This window comes from Xiphophorus hellerii, chromosome 17 (assembly GCF_003331165.1).
Source record: "Xiphophorus hellerii strain 12219 chromosome 17, Xiphophorus_hellerii-4.1, whole genome shotgun sequence".
In the NCBI taxonomy this organism is placed as follows: domain Eukaryota; kingdom Metazoa; phylum Chordata; class Actinopteri; order Cyprinodontiformes; family Poeciliidae; genus Xiphophorus; species Xiphophorus hellerii.
The window spans coordinates 11227006-11250399 of record NC_045688.1 but is presented as its reverse complement, the minus strand read 5'-3'; the positions used below and the strand labels follow the sequence as shown (position 1 = coordinate 11250399).

At 41.8% G+C, this 23394-nt stretch overlaps 1 protein-coding gene across 3 annotated transcripts in view; it reads left to right on the top strand.

The window, feature by feature from the left end:
- grm8a (glutamate receptor, metabotropic 8a) overlaps positions 1–23394 on the top strand; it is a 237515-nt gene that overhangs the window by 98294 nt on the left and 115827 nt on the right. For all 3 annotated transcript variants that reach the window (XM_032589755.1, XM_032589754.1, XM_032589756.1), the window contains exon 3: positions 5854–6070. In XM_032589755.1, the coding sequence (XP_032445646.1) occupies positions 5854–6070 (217 nt within the window). The remainder of the gene's footprint in view (positions 1–5853; positions 6071–23394) is intronic.

The following is a 23394-nucleotide window of genomic DNA, read 5'->3' as shown; positions in this document are numbered from 1 at the left end:
ATTAAAGGGCTGAGTCAAATTTTGAGCAAGCAAACAATTCCTCAAACCGACTCAGATCAATTTGCAGTGTGTGCGCCTGCAATAAATGCGGCTAAGTTTTCAGATTTATCATTCCTTGCGCAGCATGGCAGCAACGTTTTATGGTCATTGCAGGTTTTTAGTAAAACCTGCAAAGCATGTGCATTTGCATGCGTTTTTAAATCCACATTTAAAACGCATTTAAAACAAAGAAATCCCATGTGTTCACGTTCAGCAATCAGCGCACCTGACTCAAAGCGAGTGTTTCAGTGTAACTGCTCGGAAACGACACGTGTTCCACCACCCGACTGTATGTCTGAGATACAGAGGCAATGTGTACGTGTAAAGCATCAGGGTTAATTAGCATCACTCCACTGCCATCTATCAACCTAATGCTCAGTCTCTGGCCCTTGACAGCTCCATTACCGCCAGACACACACGAGGGCCAGTTTAGGTCATTGTCGGGCCGCTCTGTTCGCCGTACGAGAACAGTCATACTTCAAAATATCGGTTTTATGAGAATATAAGGACTGAAAGCAGCAGCAGCAGCAGCACTAGCAGCAGAGATGGCTCATGGAGTTTCCAGTTATTAACTATTCAGCAGGGTTCATGAGATAAATGTCTTTGAGATACGAACAAAAAAGCCACAGACCTAGATTTTTTTTTTTCCTTCTCTGAAGGTACAACTCCTGTTTTTAGTTATAAGCTCGGTTCACATGTGCAGTCCAGACTGATCTATTCTGAGGGATGAACCTTTTCCCCACCACTGCCAAGACCATTAAGGAATAAACGGCATAGAAGTAAATGTCTATTTTGGCAGGTTTTCTTGGATTGAAGGATATTGGTTTTGCTCCAAAGGTGTTCCTACTGATGTTTTAACAAAGCATGATTAGTTATGTGAGTTATTAGAAGCAACCTATACATATGTTTTTTGTTTTTCTTAACTGGACAAAATAACAAAATAAGATGGTTGTATGTGTGTGTATACATTTCTTTATTGACAGAAAACATAGTCTACTCCTTCTTTGCTTAAGGGGGAATAGATTTCCACTTTTATGGATGAGAGAAGTCTACTTCATGTTTTTACTATGATTAATTTATACTTAGAAGACAGGACGTTGTTTTCGGTAAAAACCACACTACATGAAATCAGTTTTTTTGCTTATTTCTTGGGCTTACCAACAGCGATTTTTCTTTTTACATGACTGTAATGCACAGAGTTATGGATCTTTATGAATAGTGAAATTTCAGCATAGTAGGTGTCGCAAAGATTCACCATGCAATGCATGTAAATAAATAACAAAATGAAATTGGCTTGATTGATCTAAAATTCATCATTGTATTAAGATATTACAAATAACTAAAGAATGTTTTTAGAAATCTTTCAAATCAACAGAAATGCTGTTGAATCATCTCAGAAAATATATTTTTAATTACTATAGCTACTGTATATATTTTTATTGTTTCTTGTTTGTTTTTTTTAGCTATTTTTAAATGCACAAGTGAAAAAACATGAGTCAGTCAGATTTTGAAATCTGTCTTTTTTCAAATACAGAGAATCTTGGGGGGATTGCTTTGTTTTTGCACCATTTGGTGAAAAATGCAGTTCACCTAATGTCAATTAATTAGAAATCAAGGTCTGCTTTCCTAACAAGGTTTTGATAATAAATGTTTATTTGTATGATTCCACTTCAGCCCTACTTTACAAGGAGTTTACAAAGAACCAAAAACAATCTCATTGTGTGAAGGTATCGGTAAAAGGAAGGGATCAAAATCAATGGAAATTGAATATGGAGATCATCAGCAACACAGGCAAAGCTGCAGGAATTTCTGGTTTTCTACACGTAACCACAATCTGCTCTATTCTTTGTCTGGACTAAAAAGCATTTTCCTTTCAAAGAACATACCTAGAGTATTTAGAATCTGTTGTGAGCTCATGAAACTAAACGTAGAGTTTTGGACTCTGTGATTTCAGAAGTTTGGCATAGCTCAGCAAATCCTGACCAGAAAGCACAATAATATTTGATAGGAAATTTATGAGCTGGAGATTATTGAAGAATCATTAAATTATCATTATCACATAAAACGCTGTGATATGATCTTTTGTCATTATTGATCTCCCATAGCTTTAAAGGGTTTTGCCTTTGCACCAGTGTCCCCTTCTTTGGACTTTATCTCGCAACCCATTTTGATATATTTTCAAATGGCAACATAGACCAGCAGTTTCTCCAATAATTGTTCCAGTCTTCAGTGTGCATCTAATTGACAGACTTGACCATCTGACACCGTTATCCCCCCCAGCTCCACCGAGACGAATCCGGAACGTCATTGAGCGCTGATTGAGAATCGCACAATGACACGATTACAGACAATTGTGTATCGAGACACAAAACAATACATCACTCCGCTGATAAGCATGAGAGAGTGAGAAAGTGTTAATTAAAACACATCAGCCTGCTCCATTTTCTTGGATACACTTGTGATTTCCTCTCTCCCCCTCTCGCATGCTCTCACACATATTCATTAGAGCAAATGGAATTAAGGGGATTGAAGGAATAATCTTCTTCCACAGCCATGTGGGGGAACCAAGCCATTAATTTCCCACCTCCAGTTGCACTTGCTTTGAGAAACCTTGTTGGTGCAGGCATTATGTTAAATATGCTCACTCCGACTGAGCTTTTGTACTTATACACACCGTGTGTGTGTTTCTGATTGACCATTAGATGCAGAGCTATAGGAATGTCTGCCAAGATGTCATTTTCTTAGTATTGGGTCTAAGCCTGCAGCAGACAACACTGGATGTTACTTCATTTGTTCTCTGCTCTCTTTCTTTTACAGCTCTAGATTTTCCTTCTCTATTCAAAGTAATGTTTTGGGGGAAATGACAATAAGATGACTGTGCTGCGTATGGATGAATGTGACTCTGTCTGTGGTGGTCTGTTTTCAAATTGAGGCGAGAAATAACAAAAGATCAAAGTATCAGGTTTGCCCAGGTCACTTGGTTTCTTTCTTGTAGCTGTTGTAAACAGACACACAAAAAACATATTTTTCCAGGAGTGCATTCAGGCCTCTTTGAAATGGATATTCACATATTTAAATGTACACAGAGTGGGGAGACAAAGAAAACAGCAGAGACGAACAGACATTAAGTCACTCCTACGAAGGCGCATGCAGTGCTGAGCCAAATGCACACAATTTGTTTCCTCAGTTGTTTCTGTTTGCCTGCATGCCTTTTGATTTGTTTATCCCAATCCTCCATGAATTATACATGCCCATCCTGGACTTTATGAAAGTTTCCAATTTTGTTCCCCTGACAGAAGAAGCTAATAACAATGCTCACATGTCCTATACATGAACTCCTGAGTTCACTGAGAGGAGTGAGCAGTTGTTTAGGAACACAGTTACAGTCTCTGAAGAGTAAGGTGTTTTTGATTTAGACTTTTCTGTTGATTGAGTAGCCATGTGGTTATAGATGTGACTGTATGCACATTTTGTGTCCATATATATATATATAGAGAGAGAGAGACAGAGAGAGAGAGAGAGCTGGCTATTAAAGGGCTATTATGTGTCCATATATACATATATATATTGGTAGAAATTTACTAACCAAATAAAAACAATGTGGCACAAGATCTTACTGTCTCAAGCATGGGCGGAAATACCCCCCCCCACCCCCCCCCCCAAAAAAAAAATTAAAAATAAAATAAAAAATATAAAAGAAACCTATGTACTTAAACAATATTATTATGAAAAGGCGAAAGAAACAAAGAACGAAGTAAATCCACCATGCATCAAAGAAAGAAAAAAAAAAGAATTTGTAGGTCCACCCCTCCCATTGTTAGAACAATGGTTCAGTCCAAAGTGTAGGAGGAGCAACAGCAGCGCTGCGAATGGAACAGACTCCGATGAGGAAGTGAGGAGCTAGCTGTTAGCTGTGGCTCTGCAGTACAAACAAAAAACCCTGCAGTAAGTAAAAACATAAAGCAAAAGACATGTAAACCTTTTATTTACTTTCACTGCTCAATAGGAAGAAACACATTAACAATAAAAAATCAGACGACTGTTCATTATTTTATTACTTTGGCTGAGTCATGATAAACAGCCCTGTTATGCCTTGGAAATCAAAACTAGCAAAATGGCTACATGGCTTTGATACACTTAAACTTTTTTCCGAATGTAGCAAATATCTAAATTATATTTAGCTCTTTAACTCTTATGTTAATGATAAGAGTTTGAAACGGGAGGGACGTGTGGGAGCCGAGAGCAGACAGATAAACGGAAATGTATGATTTTATTTCTTACGGTCTTCAACATAGAGCCTCTAAAACCAAACACACCAAAAAAAAAAAAAAAAAAAAGAAAATCGGCATATTTTTCTATAAAAACATTAAGTTTAAGTTATACTTCACAGGTCCTCATTATTTCTACCTACTTATGGATTCTCAGCCTCCCAGGACATGGCAAAACCAAAAAAGATTTAAGCATAAAGCCACTTCGCATGTTATAATTTAAATAACAAATAACTCGTATTAAGAGCCACTACAATAAATCAATATTTATGAGGAATTTTGTCAAGTGGAATTAGTCATTAAAACTTTTTATTGATGGCCTAAAATTTTTTGGAAAGGTGTACCAGAGATTATCTGTTCCACTGTTCCTCTAAAAATGTTGAGATATCTGTTCATATCTAAACATTTAATTTTAGATCCACTTTTATGGGTCTCAATAGTTTGTGTACTGAGAAAAACATATGTTTGAGCGTTTTTGGTCTTGCAGCTTAAACACATTAAAAAACTTTTTAAACCACCATTTGTTGTTCTTCGGTGGTTCCTACTCTTAGTTTCCTCGGCTTGTGGCTGCAGTGAAGTGTCAATTTATTACCAGAATAATAATAAAACAATTTAAAAAAAAGCATTTTTAGGGCTATTCACACTAAGATTTATTTCCTCTGATCCAGTGGTCCTTTAACTGTGTCACTCCAAGTGCCCTGTAGACTATTTTGGGCTCATTAGTTATATATTTATACATAAAATGTTATCCTTCCCTCACTTTGATTTGAAGTGAATGATTAATGGTGAGTTAAAGTCTTAATTTGTTATTTATCAAACCCAGCGCGGGCCAATGCATTGATCGTGAAAGTCAGAGCCATTTAAATCTGCTTACAGCAAAGCTCCGGAGCCATCAAAAGTCTGGCAAAATAGATCCCTAACCTTTTAAAATGGCAAGGGACAAGTGTAGATGGTGGATGGCAGAGATTTGAGATGAAGCCCGAAGGGAATAGAGACAGTGAGTGATGATCTTCTGCAACATTCCAGTCACACACACACACCATCTGTCTTAAACTCTTTACTCTGTAACCAACTGGATTTGCTACGTTCAGCAACTGTAATGCATTGTGTCTGCGCGTGTGTATGCGAGTGTGTGGAAGACTGATAACCGACGGCCCTGGTGTTTGTGTTGAGATTGGCAGATTAGTGTAACCCGATTGAATGCCAATGAGATGCGACTGTCGTCGGTGTGTGCGTTTTTGTCAACGCTGACAGGTGCAGGCCCACCTCTACTGTCCCGCTCTGTCGGGGAAAAATCTATCTGCCTGTCAGCCAATGAACACCTTCGGCCTGTTTCGTCGCCCATCAGAAGCAACACGTGTGTTTGTGTGTCTTCTGTCATTCTGTCGACTTTGCATTGGACGTCAGTTCCGCCGTTTTTCCCATATCTCTCCTGCTCCTTCAGATCTTCTGTCTGCTTTAAGCTGTCACTCATAAAACGAGTATTTAAAAAAGAAATTATGCCACTTTTTGTTTTCGTGTCATCAGAGTCCTCTTTGTTCTCCAGATCCCCCAGATCAGCTACGCCTCCACCGCGCCGGAGCTGAGTGACAACACCCGCTACGACTTCTTCTCCCGTGTGGTGCCGCCAGACTCCTACCAGGCTCAGGCCATGATGGACATCGTCACGGCGATGGAGTGGAACTACGTGTCCACGCTGGCCTCGGAGGGCAACTACGGGGAGAGCGGAGTGGAGGCCTTCGTCCAGATTTCCAGAGAAACTGGTAGGAAATTACATTTATTATAGCTTTTTTTTTCTTTCTTCCTCCTCCTGGGGAAAAACACCTCGACTTTTCCTTGTTATATTCTGTGCCCTGCAAATATATTCATCCTATGTTTAAACTATGATTTTTTTATTGGGTCTGAGACGATGGAGCAAGACAAAGTAGGGTAGAACTGTGAATTGAAAGGAAAAGGATTCCTAGTTTTAAATTAGGGATGCACAATACAGTATAACACAACTTTGTCATTAGTACATCACTGTAATCAGTATGGGGAGATGCTTAAACTGCAATATCACCTTACTATGCATTAAGGTTTTCTATGCATGAAAAATATTTGATGTATGTTTAGCTTCAATGTGTTGAGTTGAGCATTGAATTGAACTCATTTTTAGTTTTTGGCGCTAAAAATGAAGAGTATGGAAGGAGCCAACAAAAAAAGACCCTTGACAGCATGATGCTGTTAGGAAATGCTTCGTTCTCTATAGCAACTCTTCCTGCTTTCTACATCTTTTATGGGTGTTGCCCAGGTTGGAGGGCACAGGGTGCTTAGCGCAGATAATCTAGTATGTTTTGCTCAATTAATTCTTAAGACTGGTTGACATTTCGGAGGGCAATGTCATCCTAAGACCGTGTTTTGGAAACAAAACTCCAAAAAGCAAGCTATGTATTTTTGTTGAGCCTCCCTGATTCAGTATTTTTACAGTTCCTGCTACGAGTCCTTTCCACTGATTTCTGCCATTTTTGCAGCTCTAGAAAATGAAAAGTTTGCTCATTGTTTTGTAAAGTGGTTGTCGGACTGGATTGGGAATGTTTGTGAACATGCATTTTAATTTTGACTAGCTTCCCTGTATCTGAAGCAAATCACCCCCACATCATGATGCTGCCGCTAGCAGATGTCATAATGGAGATTGTGTGTTCAAGGTGACATGCATTGTTTTGACGGTAATAAATGCAATGAAAGTTGTATAATTATGCTTTTCCCTCAACTAAACAGTTGTACACTTATCTGTGAAAATGGTATGAATACTTTGAAAGGGACTTTTTTTTTGGTGTTGTTTGTGAGTTCATTAACGTGACGAGACAACAGCTTTTCCCCCCCGATTGCTCATTGTGTTGCACTTATATAAAATGCAGCATCATGAAGAAGGTTTCATACTTTCAAAATTATGAAGTTTGTTGTGCTTATAGATGGATGGTAGGGCTGAAGTTTACGATTTTTGAAAAGTCAAGTAGTGACAGAGCTTTCAAAAACGTGATTCATTTTTCAAGGAGTCTTCATAGCAAACAGGCGAATTCTAGTAAATTTAAATATGCAGTCCGACGACGCGTGTTTGTTTGAAAATAAGCCTTATTTTATTAGTCTGATGTAATATTCTAATCTTCTAAGAAATCATGTTGTGTTTTCATTGTATGTGTAAAATCATAACTAGCATGACGAAAACATCAGACTTTGTGAAATTAGCGAATTAAGTTATTGAAATAAAGAGAAAATTTCAACGACATTCACATTTTTTGAGATGCGTCTGTAAACAGTGTTTGGGTGCATTGCAGAATTTACTTGTTTTTGTGCCATTAAGCTCCAACTCCATCTCTGTTTTTTTTTTTTTTCTTTTATGGTCTGCATTCTTATTTTAAGGGTGCACAATTTTGTTCAAGCAATAACCTCATGTTGGCAAAGTTCACTGCCATGCATTCAGTGTTTGAGAATCGAGTCTTGACCTCCTGTTCTCAGCTGGATTACATTCTCTATTCTTTCTCCCATCGTTCCCGCCCTCTTTATGGTTTCCACTTGTAATAAATACCACTGGATGGAAGTAAAATATTATAAAAGAGCTCTAAACGTCTCCTCTCACTGCTATAGTGATATGGTGATGCTTTAATTATATCCACAAACGCAAACTAACTGAATGAGATGCACGACAGTAGAGAATAAAGCATCTTCTAATTAGTATAAGTGATTCTTACAGTACACAGCTGCTTTATAGTGTGTGAAAAGCTCTTCTTTCTCAGTTGATTGAATCCCTGCAGCAATCTCAAGGCGGCAGGACTCATAATTAATGTGGCTTACAGTCATGGGGGCCTTGACTCTGTTCCAAGCACTATTTCATGTTTCTTTTTTGACATTAATTACAGTGCAGATGTTGTTGTCACACGGAATGACATGTTGTGACCACTTGTGACATGAGATGGAGTAAAAAGTAAAATCAGCCCAGAGTGATGCTGTCATTGTCGAGTTGATCCCACTGTTCCTTTTCCTCTCATTATTGCTGTCTCCGAGGCTGGCTGCAGATTCAGGCTGCTCAGTTTTTGCCACGGCGCTCTGTGCTGACAGCAGCTTTACCTCTTTCAATCTGTTGTGCTCTTGCCGTGCATTTTGTATCGCAGCGTGGCAGCTCTGATGTGATCGTATGAAAGTAAAATTATAGCCTTGTCAACTCCAAAATGGACTTCAGACGTATTGTTTTGTGGACTTAAGTGGGGTACTGTGTATCAGCGATTAAAGCTAGGTGAAACTTTATGTGTTGTGATGTGTTGCAATCATGAAATATTATGACTTTCAGTCAAATCAAAACTGGTCTGAAAGAAAATTTGTTGTTGCACAGTTGAAATGAATAATAGTGAGGCTAGAGTATTTACATTTACATATTCGAGTTAGAATCGTAACATAGAAACTTCCATTGAAAATGAAAGACTATATTAAAACTAGCCAATAAAATAATCACAGCCGCTTAGTAATCTCATTCATCTGCTTTGTAATGATTGACAAAAAAAATCATTACAAGTTCTGCATGTCCAAAACAGACTGGAATGTTAATTTGGACTTTGTGTAGCTGTTTAATTGATCCAAAGTCTCAATAATTAAAAGCGTGCCCCTGTTGGTGAATGGAAAACTCTAATTAATATTTGGTTAATAATTTGGATCAAGGTTAAAACTTACCGTTTGACTTCTCATTACTCCTTTTTAAAAGTCTTTAAGTCTCTAGATATTTTTATTTGAATGAAATTACATATTCTCCTCATCATTTGGCATCATGTACGAATCTGAATCGATACCCCCCTTGTTGAATTTAATTATGAAACAAAAAAACAGGAAAAAAAAGCTAAATATCATAATATGGTAGAGTTAAGTTAAAATACTAGAGCTTTGAAATGGAAGAAAAATATTCTTTCAGATCATTTCTATAGGCGCAGACTATCTGCAGGGAGCCTTTAGTTTGGATAAAAGTACATTTCTCTCGGTTTCCACTCATCATGAAGGCCTTCTGCGAATCCTGGATAAGTGTTAATCAATGTGTTGAAAGTCTGTGAAAAGTCAGATTGATGAATGGATGCAATAAGGAATGAAGCACCAAAATTGGTTGAGAAGGATTAAAAATACACATCAGTGAATATAAAGTATACTCATCACATTTTGAAGCGTTTGACTTTTACATTATAATCACTAAACATGGACACTTCTAATGTATTATGTATTTGTACAATTCAACGGAAAAATAAATATTTGCTAAAAGTATACCTTAAAACTAATGCTTTCCTGAAGGTTCTTTTGATTCAGTTGCAGTATTGTTGAGTTCAAACCCGCTATTAATTGTAATGAATCTGGTTGGCATCAAGTTTGGTTTCTATTGTTATGTTTTCCAGTTACCTTGGAGTCAACAGTTGGATTTTCCCGTGAGCCACGATCCCTGAAAAGCTTAACAATGTGTTTGCCTAACCTGGTCTAAAGTAAAGAACTACCTAACTAAAATTGCACGAGCAATAGACAAAATTTTCAATTAATTCGGAGGACTGCATTCATAACGCTGAGTGGCAGAGCAGCGGAAAAGATAGAATCACAAAGAGATGGATCACTTGTCTGTTTTGATTAAAATTTCAAAAGCCCGCTTGATCTCTGCACTCTCGAGAGCATCAAGCTGCACGAATGCAGCCTCAGATCAGTTTATGAAATTATCTAAGCGGTATTGACAGATCAAAATGCTGTCTGTTTATGTCTCAAATGTTTATCGCCGGGCGCTGACAAATATTTACAGACTGACGGAGCTAAAGATGGTTAAAGAATCCATTTGAGGGGATGTCAGTCGAGATCCCTCTCTTTTGATATATTTTGATCACTTTTTCCTTCCCTTCAGTCTTCCCCAGTATCACTATTTTTTTTTCTTCTCTGCACCATTTCTGTGCTGCACTCAAGATGACAGCACTGTGCGTCTCTTCTGTGGTCTATGTGTCCATCTTTGTTTGCCCGCGTCTCTGGAGCCGCCGCACCCGAGGCCGCACGCTGCGACAGTCAGCACATAGATATTTTCTGTGGTGTTAGATCTCTGGATATGTGCAAAGCAGTGTTGGGCATTAGTGTGTCTTTGTAGAGTGGAGGACATTGTAGCCTATTTTCTTTTCCTTTTTTTTTTTTTTTTTTTTAAACACTGGAGGGGGTAGGTGCTATGACAGCAGTCAGTCGGTTGTTTACTCTGCAGCTCTAGATGTGAAGCCAACCGAGAGGATGAAGGGACAGAGGCGCTGGCAAAACATTGAAGAACATGACGGCGTGAGAAAGATTGAAAAGTAACGAAAAGAAGACTTTAAAGTGTGCTTTTGTAACAAAGATGCAACGCGAGCTGCATGCTAAATGAGACTGAAGAGGGAGGACAAAAATAAGATAAGAAAGAGGAAACACCCAAGCACAGCAAAAACAAATCAAATCTTTTTTTTTCTTCTAAAGCACCTATCATCCATGCAGGGTTAACCTTCACCGTATATTACGCCACATGTAATTAGAAGAGTTTTCGTTTTTCTCAATCTGAGCTAGAAAATTCTCTATAATAATAATTTCCAATCCGCATCTTAAACCTTTCTTTTCCACTAAATAGTTTCTTTGTAATGAGGCAGCTTAATGGTGAGAACATGTTGGAGGTTATGTTTATTTTGTTCTGAAATCATCCAAAGTCGTTTAGTATATTTTTCACTTGGAGAGACATCCGTGTGCTCATTATGAAGCTGTAGCTAACCTGAACAGATTGTTATGATCCATTAATGGCCCATAATCCATAAATGTTGCTGGCTAATAATCACCTTAATCTTTCACAGAAAACATGAGGAACAGCTGCATTCTATTGCTACCAGCTTAGTTTCACTCTTCATTATTTGAGGCTAAATTTTTTTTACTATAATTAAAGTCTGGGGTTTTTTTGTAATGTAAATGTCACTTTAGACACATTTTCTGTCACTTCCTGAAATATATTCTGCTAAGCATGTAATATACGTATGTGATTATATTTCCTTTTGTTTTAAAGTACTTCTACACAGTACCTTATGAGTCAGTTTAAGTTTTCAGTCGTCTTTGACAGTCTTTCAGCAGGACAGTTTGATTTGATTTTTTTTTTCTCACTCTGCCTTCCTCAAGCCATCAAATTGTGAGGACATCTTTGGCCCTCTGCCCTCTTCAGGAGAACTTGGAGATGGTCTTTGAAATTCAATCATACATCCTGGCTTGGCTATTCCAAAGCCTTAATTTTGTGGTGAAGAAATTGATTTTTATTTAAATTTTTTTTGTATATATGCTTTGACTCACTGTGTGTGTTCAGTTTTGAAAAATCACAATTTCACAAAAACCTAATTTGCATCCAAAAAAACAAAAAAAGAATGCTCCACCATGTTTCCTTTTCCACCATTTACCATGGGTATGGTGTTTGCTTGATAAAAACTCAGCATTGTTGTTGTACCCAGCAAACGTAAGAATTGTGACCTACTTTTATTTCATCAAACGTATTCCCTTTAACAGTTCGGAGGGTTATTTTTCTAGGTCTGGGTGTTTTCTTTGGAGAAAAAAAGGCTTCTCTCCTCCCATCCGACTGCCTTGTTCAGACATATGAAGAATTCAGGATATTGTTGTTGCACAACCAGCACTTGGTCAATGCTCTTGCAACACCCTTCAATCTCCCTAGACAGCCTCCCTGATCAGTTTGTCTCGTCTACTTACACATTTCAGTGAAACATAATTCTCCAACTAAGTTATTGCAGCTTTTCCTATGAATTAACCAAAGGCTTTCTGAGAGAAGACATCCTGATCTGGCCATTCCCAAATGATTAGGAGTATGTAAACTTCTCAATAAATGACATCTGTGGAAAATAAGTATATGTATAAAACTCTCTCCATCAATTCCAAGGTTATGAACCTCCTGCTCTTCAGGAGCAGATGTGGTCACTTTTCTTTGTGTTTAGACTCTCGGATGGATTCTGTAACCCCCGCACAAGCAGCCGCGGGAATTTCAAGGCGATTATGTTGTGTTTAAAGTGTAATAATTGCGAGGCAATCTGATTACTATCACCAGTCAGCCATAGAAATTGGTGTGTAATTTTTCACTTATTTCTTGACAGAGTGGATGTAAATGAGAGCATTTTCATGATTATATACGTGCATCCTAATCAGCTGAAGGGTTCCAGAGGTGCTCGGTGCTTATTAGCCTGAGTCAAACTTCCCCCGAGTGTGACGTCTTAGGTGCTTGTTCAAGTTTAGTGATTGTTGCTTGATTCCTGACCCATGCTTCCTCTTTACTAAGAAAATAAAAATATTTGCCATTTAAACATATTCTTTGAAACTGGCCATGTCCTACTTGCATTTGCTCCTGCACAGCAGCAGTGCTATGCCACTCCCATGAGAAGTTTGTAAGGATCTGTGCACGACTAATTTTTCAGCCGAGCTCCCGCAGTAGTCAGCAGTATCTTTATTTTGCAAGAGCTGCGTTAGGGGAAAGCTGGAAATAGACTTGGACTTTAAGTTGCAGGGACGAATGAATCAATTCAAAGCCTGGATGCTCTCGTTGATCCCATCAACTTCCACTCAGTTGATATGCTACAAGATCAGAGATTTAGCCTCTACATCGGTACTGAATGTTAAAAATGAATATATATTGCCTTTGCATTGCAAAATTCTACAACAGAAAGCACATTCCTAGAGTTGCCTTATCTCATCGCCTTGTGTTCGCAATTGCTTGTGCTTCAGTGACCTCCCGTCTTGGGTGACAAGTACTCCTTGCCCCCTTTTATGAGTTCAGTTGGACTATTTGTAGTTGCAATAAGATGGCAAATGATGTGAAAATCTGGACTGAAGTGTTCATAAATTCTAGCTCAAAGCATAGGAAAGTGCAACAAATGGAAACCGACAACTTAGGTAGGGGACATATTGTAAAATTCAGTTACCTAGCTATTGCAGTGAAGAAAAATAGCAGTTAAACCATGGGACTTGCATTCAAATTATTGGTCAAGAAGTGTCAATGCTTGGAAGGAACTATTATTAATTTCATCACCTGAAGCAGAACGATTCCTTATCGCTTCCGGTTTTTAGAAACAAAATAATCAGAGCTGTGAAAGGCACCAGCTATTCAGCCTGTGACTTTGCTTTAGTTAAATTTAGCAATCTGAAATTACTCTGTAAAAATCTTTAGATTGTCTATGTTAATTGATAACTGTCGATAGTTTCACATGAGACCATTGTTTGTTGTCAAACATGTAAAAAGGGGGGAAATGTGTGCCAAAAAATGTCCTCTACATCATGACACAGACCATCAGCTGAAACCATGGATTAGAGATCCAAAATCTAATTGCAATTATCTGTTTCAGAAATGTTTGGAGGCAATATTTAGTAGAATGTCATATTTTTAATGTCAGCCACTCAGTCTTTGCATCAGTAATATATTTGGCCAGTTGAATGAACTAAGTGCTCTTCAAGTCTTTCTTCAGCAGTTGAGATGTTGAACTCAGAGAGTGGCAAGAACTTAATGATACAAAAAGGAAATAAACTGGAAAATGTGAATTGCTCATAATTGATACAATCATTGCAATTTTCAGCTCTAACATCAACATTAAATATTTTTGTGATACCCAGCAGTTGATTTCAAGTGAATATAAATTAATAAAAAAAATTTTCTTACATTAAATTCTGATCTTACCATCTTAATTTTGCAGCAGAAATCGAGTCTTATCAAACTAGCGAAAGTGTTTCTGTTTGTATGTGCCTGTTTGTAATTTTGTGTGAATTCTAGCCACAGTCTCCTGTTTTTTTGTGGTTCTTTTTCAGACCGTCATTTGTAAATCTGAGTGATGATTGTGTCTGAAAATCCCTAGCAGGTTATGAAATTTTCAGACCAGCCTGTCTGGCGTCAACAACCATGCCATGTTCAAAGTAACTTCAAACCCCGCTCTCCCCCATTTAAACTTCAGGAAGTTGCCTTCATTACAATTGGTCGAGTCGCTATTTGCAAAGCAGCAACAAAACGGGCGTGCCTAATAAAGTGGCCAGTGAGAGTAAGTTTCCAAAGGTCAAACAAAGTAGATGAAAAGTGAAATCCCAACATGCGCTTAAGTAGGACTTTGTGGTTATGAAAAGAGACAGCTCCTGACAGAAATCTTAGCTTGTTAAACTCAAGTGTTGCTCAGACGTAATGTTGTTGCGCTAATGACTCATTTCTTTTCCATGGCTTCTCTTCAAGTGTTCAATCATCCCGAGCTTAATCCAGTAATACCTTTTGCTTGACCGTGCCCACATCCTGAAACATATTCACCGTGACTTCTGCAGCATATTCAGCATGTATGCTTACACCCGCAGCTATGGGTTTGCAGTCATGCAGAACTAGTAGCAGCCACAGCTCAGTGAGCATGTTCCAAACATGTTTATTCATCGTTAATAACCGTTCATGGACTTTGTGCAAAATAAAATGAATCGTGTGCATCTGTACACAATAATAATAAAAAAAAGATTATGAAAGGTTAATGAGCAAATAACGCAAAGGTCAAGTGTGGAGTGTGTGTTCAAGGGAAGAGCTGTGGGAGGAACTGCTGTAAAACATGCATAATGTCACAGCTTACATTAGACAATATGGCTTAGAGAAGGAGTGTCTTCATTTTATTACCAGAGCAGTTCATAAAAATAATTTCAAAAAAATCAGCTGAGTAGTCCAGTTAATCACGATGCCACTCCACCATTGACCCTCTGTGTGTCAAACACAGCAGATGAGACTGATCCTAAACCAAAGTGTGTGGATTTGTCCACTGTAAAACAAGAGGTGGCAGCCAAACACACCAAAAACATCTTCTAAATCAAGCCCCTGCCTCTTTGTCTCTCCCTCCTCCCCCTTTTTTTTCTACTTCCTGCCCTCCTGGTGGAATCCAGTTGGGATTTAAACCACCAGATCTACTTTCAGGCTCGCTGCAGGACGACTATAACGGGATGTGGGAGTGCATAAGAGGAGAGAAGAACAGAAGCATCAAGTAAAATCCTCGCATTAGTGACCGTGGTTGGAAATCTTTAGGTTAAGGAATTAAGAGGGGGTGAACTCACTGGTTCAGGAGTCACCTCTCTGTGACTCCGCCAGCTTTGCAGAAGCTTAGAAGGCAGGGCTTGGAAATGGGAAGGAAATGAGCGGGAGAGAGGGAAAATAATTAAATGTTTATCTCCCAATTCATTTAATTAGTTCTCTGGCTCTTCAGTAATCTTCAGCCTTTTTGCTTAGCTTTGCCTCTTTTAGTGTGTGCTGTCAGGGCACCCGTGCTCCTCTGCAAGGGAGGCGATCCTCGTCATTATCAAAGTCTTGCTGCTGGTTTATCTTGTTTTATTCAGGGGTAGCAAACAGGGAATACACCATTATCTACCATACATTTGAAACCGGACATTTACATACACTATGATATATTTTTTTCACCTTGCAGTCAGCCATTTTTACACTTCCTAAATGCCAGAATAAGATTCTTTTACTCTGTTTTTGTTTTGTTTTTTTTCACTTTAGAAGTTGTCGTCCAGTTCCTTAGCATTAGATGGAATTGCCTTTTCAGTTTATTGAATTGGGTTAACATTTTTGCGATCCTTCGATAGTTTTCTGGCAACATCTCCTTCTGAGGGAAATGGCATCACTGAGCCAGTTATGTTGGCCACGGTGTAGCTATGCTCACGTTTCTTTTTGATCCATAAAACTCAAATTAAAGATTTATGACGACCATTTCAAAACGTCGACTGTGTTGTCCTAAAGCCACTTTGGCACTTTTGTGTCAAAGTTTTAACTCGTCTTGAGATGTTGCTTTAATTTTTCGACATAACGTTCTTTGCTCATGCTGCCATCGGCTTTGATGGCACACACACGATATAATGCTGTCACCTCCATACTTTGCAGTCTGTCATAGGCTTGCAAGCTTCACCATATTTCCTCCAAATATGACAATGCAACTGGTCGTTATAGCCAAACGCTCGAACTTTACCTTCACATTAAAGTATTGGTCCCTAGTGTCAGGATCTGTGTTTTTCTGTGTTTATTTAGTTTTCTGTGTCCTTAGTCTCTTCGTTGTCCTGTCCTCCCCTTGATTGTTCCCAGGTGTGTCTCGTCTCTGTGATTACCCTCCCGTGTATTTAACTCCACCTGTGTTCTTTGTTCTTCGTCGGGTCCTCGTCTATGTTTCGTCTATGTTAGCTTCAGTGTCGTCAGTGTTTCCCTGTGCCTGCTGTCCGTTGTTTTGACTGGTTTCCATCATTAAATCCGCAAATTCATCATACCTGGGTCCGCTGCGTCTGCCTCACCACCAACCCGCACCACACTTCATGACAGTAGGACCCGACCAGACCGAACGGTGAGGCTGCTCATGATGGACCCAGCTGCATTCAGGAGGTTCCCTCCAAAAGAGCAGAGCGGAAGGAGGCGGAGATCCGGCAGGGAGGAGAGGGAGCTAGCGGAAGCCCTCGCCGACCTGCAGCGGGAGCTTTTCCGGGGGACAAGACTGGTGTTGGCACCCCCCGGATACGGCCCCCGTCGATACCTCCGTCCGGGAAGCCAGCGACCTGAGCCGCCGGTGGAGCCGGCCCCTCGTCGCTTTCCGGAGCCGCCACCTCCGCTGCCCGCTCGGAGACAGCGACGTGAGCCGCCGGCAGACCCGGTCCCTCGTCGCTTTCCGGAGCCGCCACCTCCACGGTCAGCCCGGAGACAGCGACGTGAGCCGCCGGTGGACCCGGCCCCTCGTCGCCTTCCGGATCCGTCACCTCCGCTGCCATATCGGAGACAGCGACGTGAGCCGCCGGTGCACCCGGCCCCTCGTCGCTTTCCGGAGCCGCCACCTCCGCTGCCCGCTCGGAGACAACGACGTGAGCCGCCGGTGCACCCGGCCCCTCGTCGCTTTCCGGACCCGCAGCCGTTTCCCAGGCTTCGCTCCGGCTCACCTCCGCAGCCGTTTCCAAGGCTTCGCTGCGGCTCGCCCCCGCGGCCGGTTCCAAGGCTTCGCTGCGGCTCGCCCCCGCGGCCGGTTCCAAGGCTTCGCTGCGGCTCGCCTCCGCGGCCGGTTCCAAGGCTTCGCTGCGGCTCGCCTCCGCGGCCGGTTCCAAGGCTTCGCTGCGGCTCGCCCCCGCGGCCGGTTCCAAGGCTTCGCTGCGGCTCGCCCCCGCGGCCGGTTCCAAGGCTTCGCTGCGGCTCGCCCCCGCGGCCGGTTCCAAGGCTTCGCTGCGGCTCGCCTCCGCGGCCGGTTCCAAGGCTTCGCTGCGGCTCGCCTCCGCGGCCGGTTCCAAGGCTTCGCTGCGGCTCGCCTCCGCGGCCGGTTCCAAGGCTTCGCTGCGGCTCGCCTCCGCGGCCGGTTCCAAGGCTTCGCTCCGGCGCACCCGAGGCCGAGTCAGCCGGCGTTCCAGCCGGCGCACCCGAGGCCGAATCAGCCGGCGTTCCAGCCGGCGCACCCGAGGCCGAATCAGCCGGCGTTCCAGCCGGCGCACCCGAGGCCGAATCAGCCGGCGTTCCAGCCGGCGCACCTTCCGAGACTCCCAGTGTTCCTTCCGAGACTCCCAGTGTTCCTTCCGAGACTCCCAGTGTTCCTTCCGAGACCGAGACTCCCAGCGTTCCTTCCGAGACTCAGACTCCCAGCGTTCCTTCCGAGACGACTCAGACTCCCAGCGTTCCTTCCGAGACGACTGAGACTCCCTGTGTTCCTTCCGAGACCCCCTGCGTTCCTCCTGAGACCCTGACCTTCTGCGTTCCTCCTGAGACCCTGACCTCCTGCGTTCCTCCTGAGACCCTGACCTCCTGCGTTCCTCCTGAGACCCTGACCTCCTGCGTTCCTCCTGAGACCCTGACCTCCTGCGTTCCTCCTGAGACCCTGACCTCCTGCGTTCCTCCTGAGACCCTGACCTCCTGCATTCCACCCGAGACCGAGACTCCCTGCGTTCCACCCGAGACCGAGACTCCCTGCGTTCCACCCGAGACCGAGACTCCCTGCGTTCCACCCGAGACCGAGACTCCCTGCGTTCCACCCGAGACCGAGACTCCCTGCGTTCCACCCGAGACCGAGACTCCCTGCGTTCCACCCGAGACCGAGACTCCCTGCGTTCCACCCGAGACCGAGACTCCCTGCGTTCCACCCGAGACCGAGACCCCCTGTGCTCCACCAGAGACCCTGCCTCGGGGGGCTCGTCGTCGCCGTCTGTGGGCGGCCCCCGGGACTCATCGCCACCTCCAGCGCCGTGGACGGCCGCCGGACCGCCTCCGTGGTTCCCGCCTCCAGCGCCGCGGACGGCCGCCGGACCGCCTCCGTGGTTCCCGCCTCCGTGGTTCCCGCCTCCAGCGCCGCGGACGGCCGCCGGACCGCCTCCGTGGTTCCCGCCTCCAGCGCCGCGGACGGCCGCCGGACCGCCTCCGTGGTTCCCGCCTCCAGCGCCGCGGACGGCCGCCGGACCGCCTCCGTGGTTCCCGCCTCCGGCGCCGCGGACGTCCGCCGGACCGCCTCCGTGGTTCCCGCCGCCGCGGACGACCGCCAGACCACTTCCGTGGTTCCCGCCTCCTTTGCCTCCGCCCACCCTGTGGGTAGTTTTTTGTTTGTTTATGGACTCTTGGCCCTCCCTGTGTTTCCGCCCACAACGGTGGGTTGTTTTTTGTTTTTTTCTGAACTCTGGCCCCCCGTCCAGCGCCCCTCCGCCCACCCTTGTTGTGTTTTTGTTTTTTGGGCGTCTGGTAGCCGCCCTTGAGGGGGGGGTACTGTCAGGATCTGTGTTTTTCTGTGTTTATTTAGTTTTCTGTGTCCTTAGTCTCTTCGTTGTCCTGTCCTCCCCTTGATTGTTCCCAGGTGTGTCTCGTCTCTGTGATTACCCTCCCGTGTATTTAACTCCACCTGTGTTCTTTGTTCTTCGTCGGGTCCTCGTCTATGTTTCGTCTATGTTAGCTTCAGTGTCGTCAGTGTTTCCCTGTGCCTGCTGTCCGTTGTTTTGACTGGTTTCCATCATTAAATCCGCAAATTCATCATACCTGGGTCCGCTGCGTCTGCCTCACCACCAACCCGCACCACACTTCATGACACCTAGGTGTACCTGAAAACTGTAATATTGTATTATATCTTGTGTTTGTAATGAGGGTTTTTCATCTCCGAGTTACTTTTCACACAATGTGAGAGGAAGACTCATTCCACCCTCCCACACCAGATTCAGCTAGCATCTTCACAAGGTCTTTAGCTTTTGTTCTGCAGTTGCTGGGCGCATTTCTTACCAACACATGAACTATTTGTGGTTCAATTTTGCCGTCTCATTTCACTTATGTTTATACTTGGTTTAATTATTTGAACAGATGAATATGGCACTGTTGAGCATCTGAAAAATTGTACTCGATGGTGACCCAAACTGGATGGAGGAGCTTCACGATTTTCTCTCTGATATATTTGCTGATTTCTTGAGGGTTTTTTTTTCATGATGTCTCAAGTGGAGATTTTGTGTTTGAGTTGTTGCATCAGATACATTTTAATATTTGCCTTTTAATGAACTCAAATGGTGTGATTTAGCCATACGTTATCCGGCTGTTTCCGTAAAAGTATATAGACTTTTAAATGTGGAAGAAAAAAAGAAAAAAAATGATTTTGGTGAACTTGTATCCTGTAAAAATCAACTATTTTTACAGGATACATAAATGTGATTCAACTGTGTCTATCACTAATCTAAAAATAATACTAATGATATTGGTTTGTATCAATTGACTGGAAAAAGATATTTTTCATGTCCTGTTATCCACAAATACCTTGACAACGGAGCAAAATTCTAACAATAAAGCACACACACAAGCTTTAACTCGCTCAACTGACAGTGAATGTCTCCTGGGTTGAATTTGCTCTCAGTTTCTTGTCCTTGATTACACTTTCCTCACAACTTAAGACTTATTTATCACCACACTCACAGACGCACACAAACTTCGACGGCACACATCAGCCCATCCATTTGTTACTAATTACAGCAGCCATGGTTTTCATCTCAAGGTGAAGCTGCCTTTGTTTTCTGAAGGGGCCAAAACACACTCTGCTTTTAGATGTTTGGTTTTTTGTCTTTTTAATATTGTTTATTTTTACCCTATTTGCTATGCTTCTGAATGTTTCAGCCAAAAGGTTGCAAGTGTGACTTTAAGTTAAGCTGCTGTTACATTCAATGCTGTCGGTGTATTTAAAAATGTGTTTTATTGTGAACTAGAAGAATGAAACGATATAAAACTATATCTAGAGTTGCATATCTATGGAAATAAAACCTTTATCAAATTGTGAAGTTATTACACTTAGTTTCTAAACATGTACTGAACTAATTTGACATATCAGAACGCTTTCTTGACCTTGATTACATTGTTTTGTTTTGCTTCATGAGGAAAATAAGGGTGCTAGTTTTGTGTTCACTAAATACATAAATAAGAGCACATGTAAATCTGATACACCGGTAAAGCACTTCAATGCAGGTTTTTAAATGACACTATTATTTTAAAAATTAGCTACATTTTTAGGTGTTTACAGCTGTTGTGAAAAAAAAATAAAAATCATTAAACTTTAAATAATCTCTGTCTTTTGTTTCAATTCCAGGATAAAAAGCTGAACATTTTAAAAGTAAAATCCCTGTTTTCTTAAATAAAAATGCAAAAAATATTCAATTTATCAGTCAAATATTAATATTTATTATTCCCAACAGTGTTAAATGATATTTTGTTGATGTTGTCTGAAATGGAAAAAAAAAAGTCCAGATTCTGTAATGGAGTTTCTGCCTTACGCTGCCCGTCTTTCACGGTGGGACCCGGCCGTATCTATTAGACGTTAACAGCCCTCTGTGGATGGCATTAGTTTTGCCAGAGGTCATCAAGGTAATTATTTCCCGAACAGCGCAGTGAATTTCACCCCATCCAGTCAAAAAAGCCATTTTTAGCAATCTTCCCTGTAGCCTCCCCAATAAAACATCCAATAGAAAAAAAAAAAGGTGCTCTTTCCCATTAAACTCTGCAGCTTGCTATGCTGTTTTTGACCTGCAAACCTACTTTAGCACTTTCGAGTCGGTCGCAGTGATTTGTTGGACTTTAAAGGAACAGAAAGCAGCTACTATAGCTGGCATGTCAGTATGGTTGCCAAGCAAATTTCAGCATGCGGTGGAAGAAAATGGGAATCTCTTTTCACATCTCAGACTTCCTGATGAGCTGACGTTTGAGAGTACCCCAGCATTTACCAGAGGCTAAATGCTCCAGCTGTACGGCTGGCCAGAGGGAAAAGTGCTTTGGAGCCTGTGCTGTATTTTGAACTGTGCCTCAGTTACATGTACAGAGTCCATTTCAGCTCCAGTGGTTTTCTTGACAGAGGTGAGAACTCCTCATATTCCCTTATGACGGAGCAAGAGAAGGTGCCGGGCAGACAGAGGAACAGACAAAGAGAAGAAGAGAGAGAGAAATTGAGTATTAGTGCGTGCTAGTCTATGTATATGTGTGCTCGCCCTCCATTCTCTGTCCCTATTTGGCCTCTTCAAGCCAACCAGCAGATAAGCCTGAGAGGAAAAAAAAGAAGAAGAAGAAAAAAAAAAAGACGTCTGTACCTGCAAAGCCCCAAAAGTAATTTCAGCTATATCACTGCTCCAGTTGGTACACATGTGCATCTGGGCTTTCACAGCCTCTGTCAGGTGGCGACATTTGTGTGTTTCACGTGTGCATGTTTGTCTGTGAATCTCTATGTATGTGTGTAACCAAAGATGGTGGGAATGGCGTGTTAGTGTGGTTTTAATGTGTGTACTTTCCACGGCGAATGCATTTGTGCACCTTAAAAGCACTTTGAGGCATCTTCCCCCGGTGTTCCACTTACTGTCCTTTATGTTTCAATTATTTTTCCTCTTTTTTTTTTTTTTTTTTTGTCCTCTCTATTGTATCTACAGTGATACTCTGGGGTCATGGATACAATAAATGTTAAGAACCAGTGCAGACTAGCACCACTCTGAGCAGCGCTGGCCACCTTTAGAGTAAATAATTGTTTAAATCTAAAACCTGAGGTGCTTTAAGAGTTCAATAGAGCTTCAACTGAAAACTGCATGAATCCAGAAGACGAGAACGGTGTTGGAGGCTTTTAGAACTAATTTTTTCTGCCTCAGAGAAGACTTGAGAATGTTGCAACAAATATTAATAGAGTAGGACAGAAAAAAAAAAAACTGTTTGCAAGACACTGTAAACAGCTTAGTCACAGGTTCATCTTCCCCAGCCCCAGCAGGACACCAAGCCTTAATATAGAACCTAATGTATAGTAAAATGTTGGATAAAACATATTCATGCGTTGGAATAAAACGTCAGACATAAATCTAGTTGAGAGTAGGTCTCTAGATGTCAAAAGCTTGTACACTAAAAGGCTTGTGATGGTAATTGCAGTGAAAGATGGTTCTGCAAAGTGTTGACTTGGAGGGAGGGGGTTGGGGGGCTGAGTGCATTGTGCAACACTTCTCAGACTTTTATTTGTAAAATGTGTGAAACCCATTTATCATTTTCCTTCCACTTCACAATTATGCACTATTTTGTGCAACAGCAGGTGCTATGGAGAAGCTTGCAGTTTGCCTGTGCTGTGAAACGATCACAGGTCACTCCGTTTCTCTGCAACAGCTACGACGTACCCGACAATTACCAACAGAGTGGTTAATAAATATATGGGTAGTCGCTGGCTTTTCATTGACACAATACAAAAACAAGACGACTGCAAGCTGTTTATGGAGAAACAAACCTAGTCTGCAGCAAAAAAAAAAGTCAATGATGGGCAACAGAAGGGAAGTTTTCTCACCAAGTATCATTTGTTTTATCAAACGGAAATGCATACAGAAAGGGTAAAGGTGCTAATAATTCTGGTGCTGTCCAGACTACTCGTTCTTAGAGGTTTAATGCAAGAAGTCCATGGTTACTGTTTCCATTGTCCAGGCTTCTTGCCAGGACAAATATTTTCCTTTCCAACAAAACAACAATATGCTCACAGCTCACATGTAACATGAGTAGACGAAGATATAGAAATCAATTATTGGAAGTTTAAAAATGTCTTTTATAAAGCTGTATGAAATATATAATCTA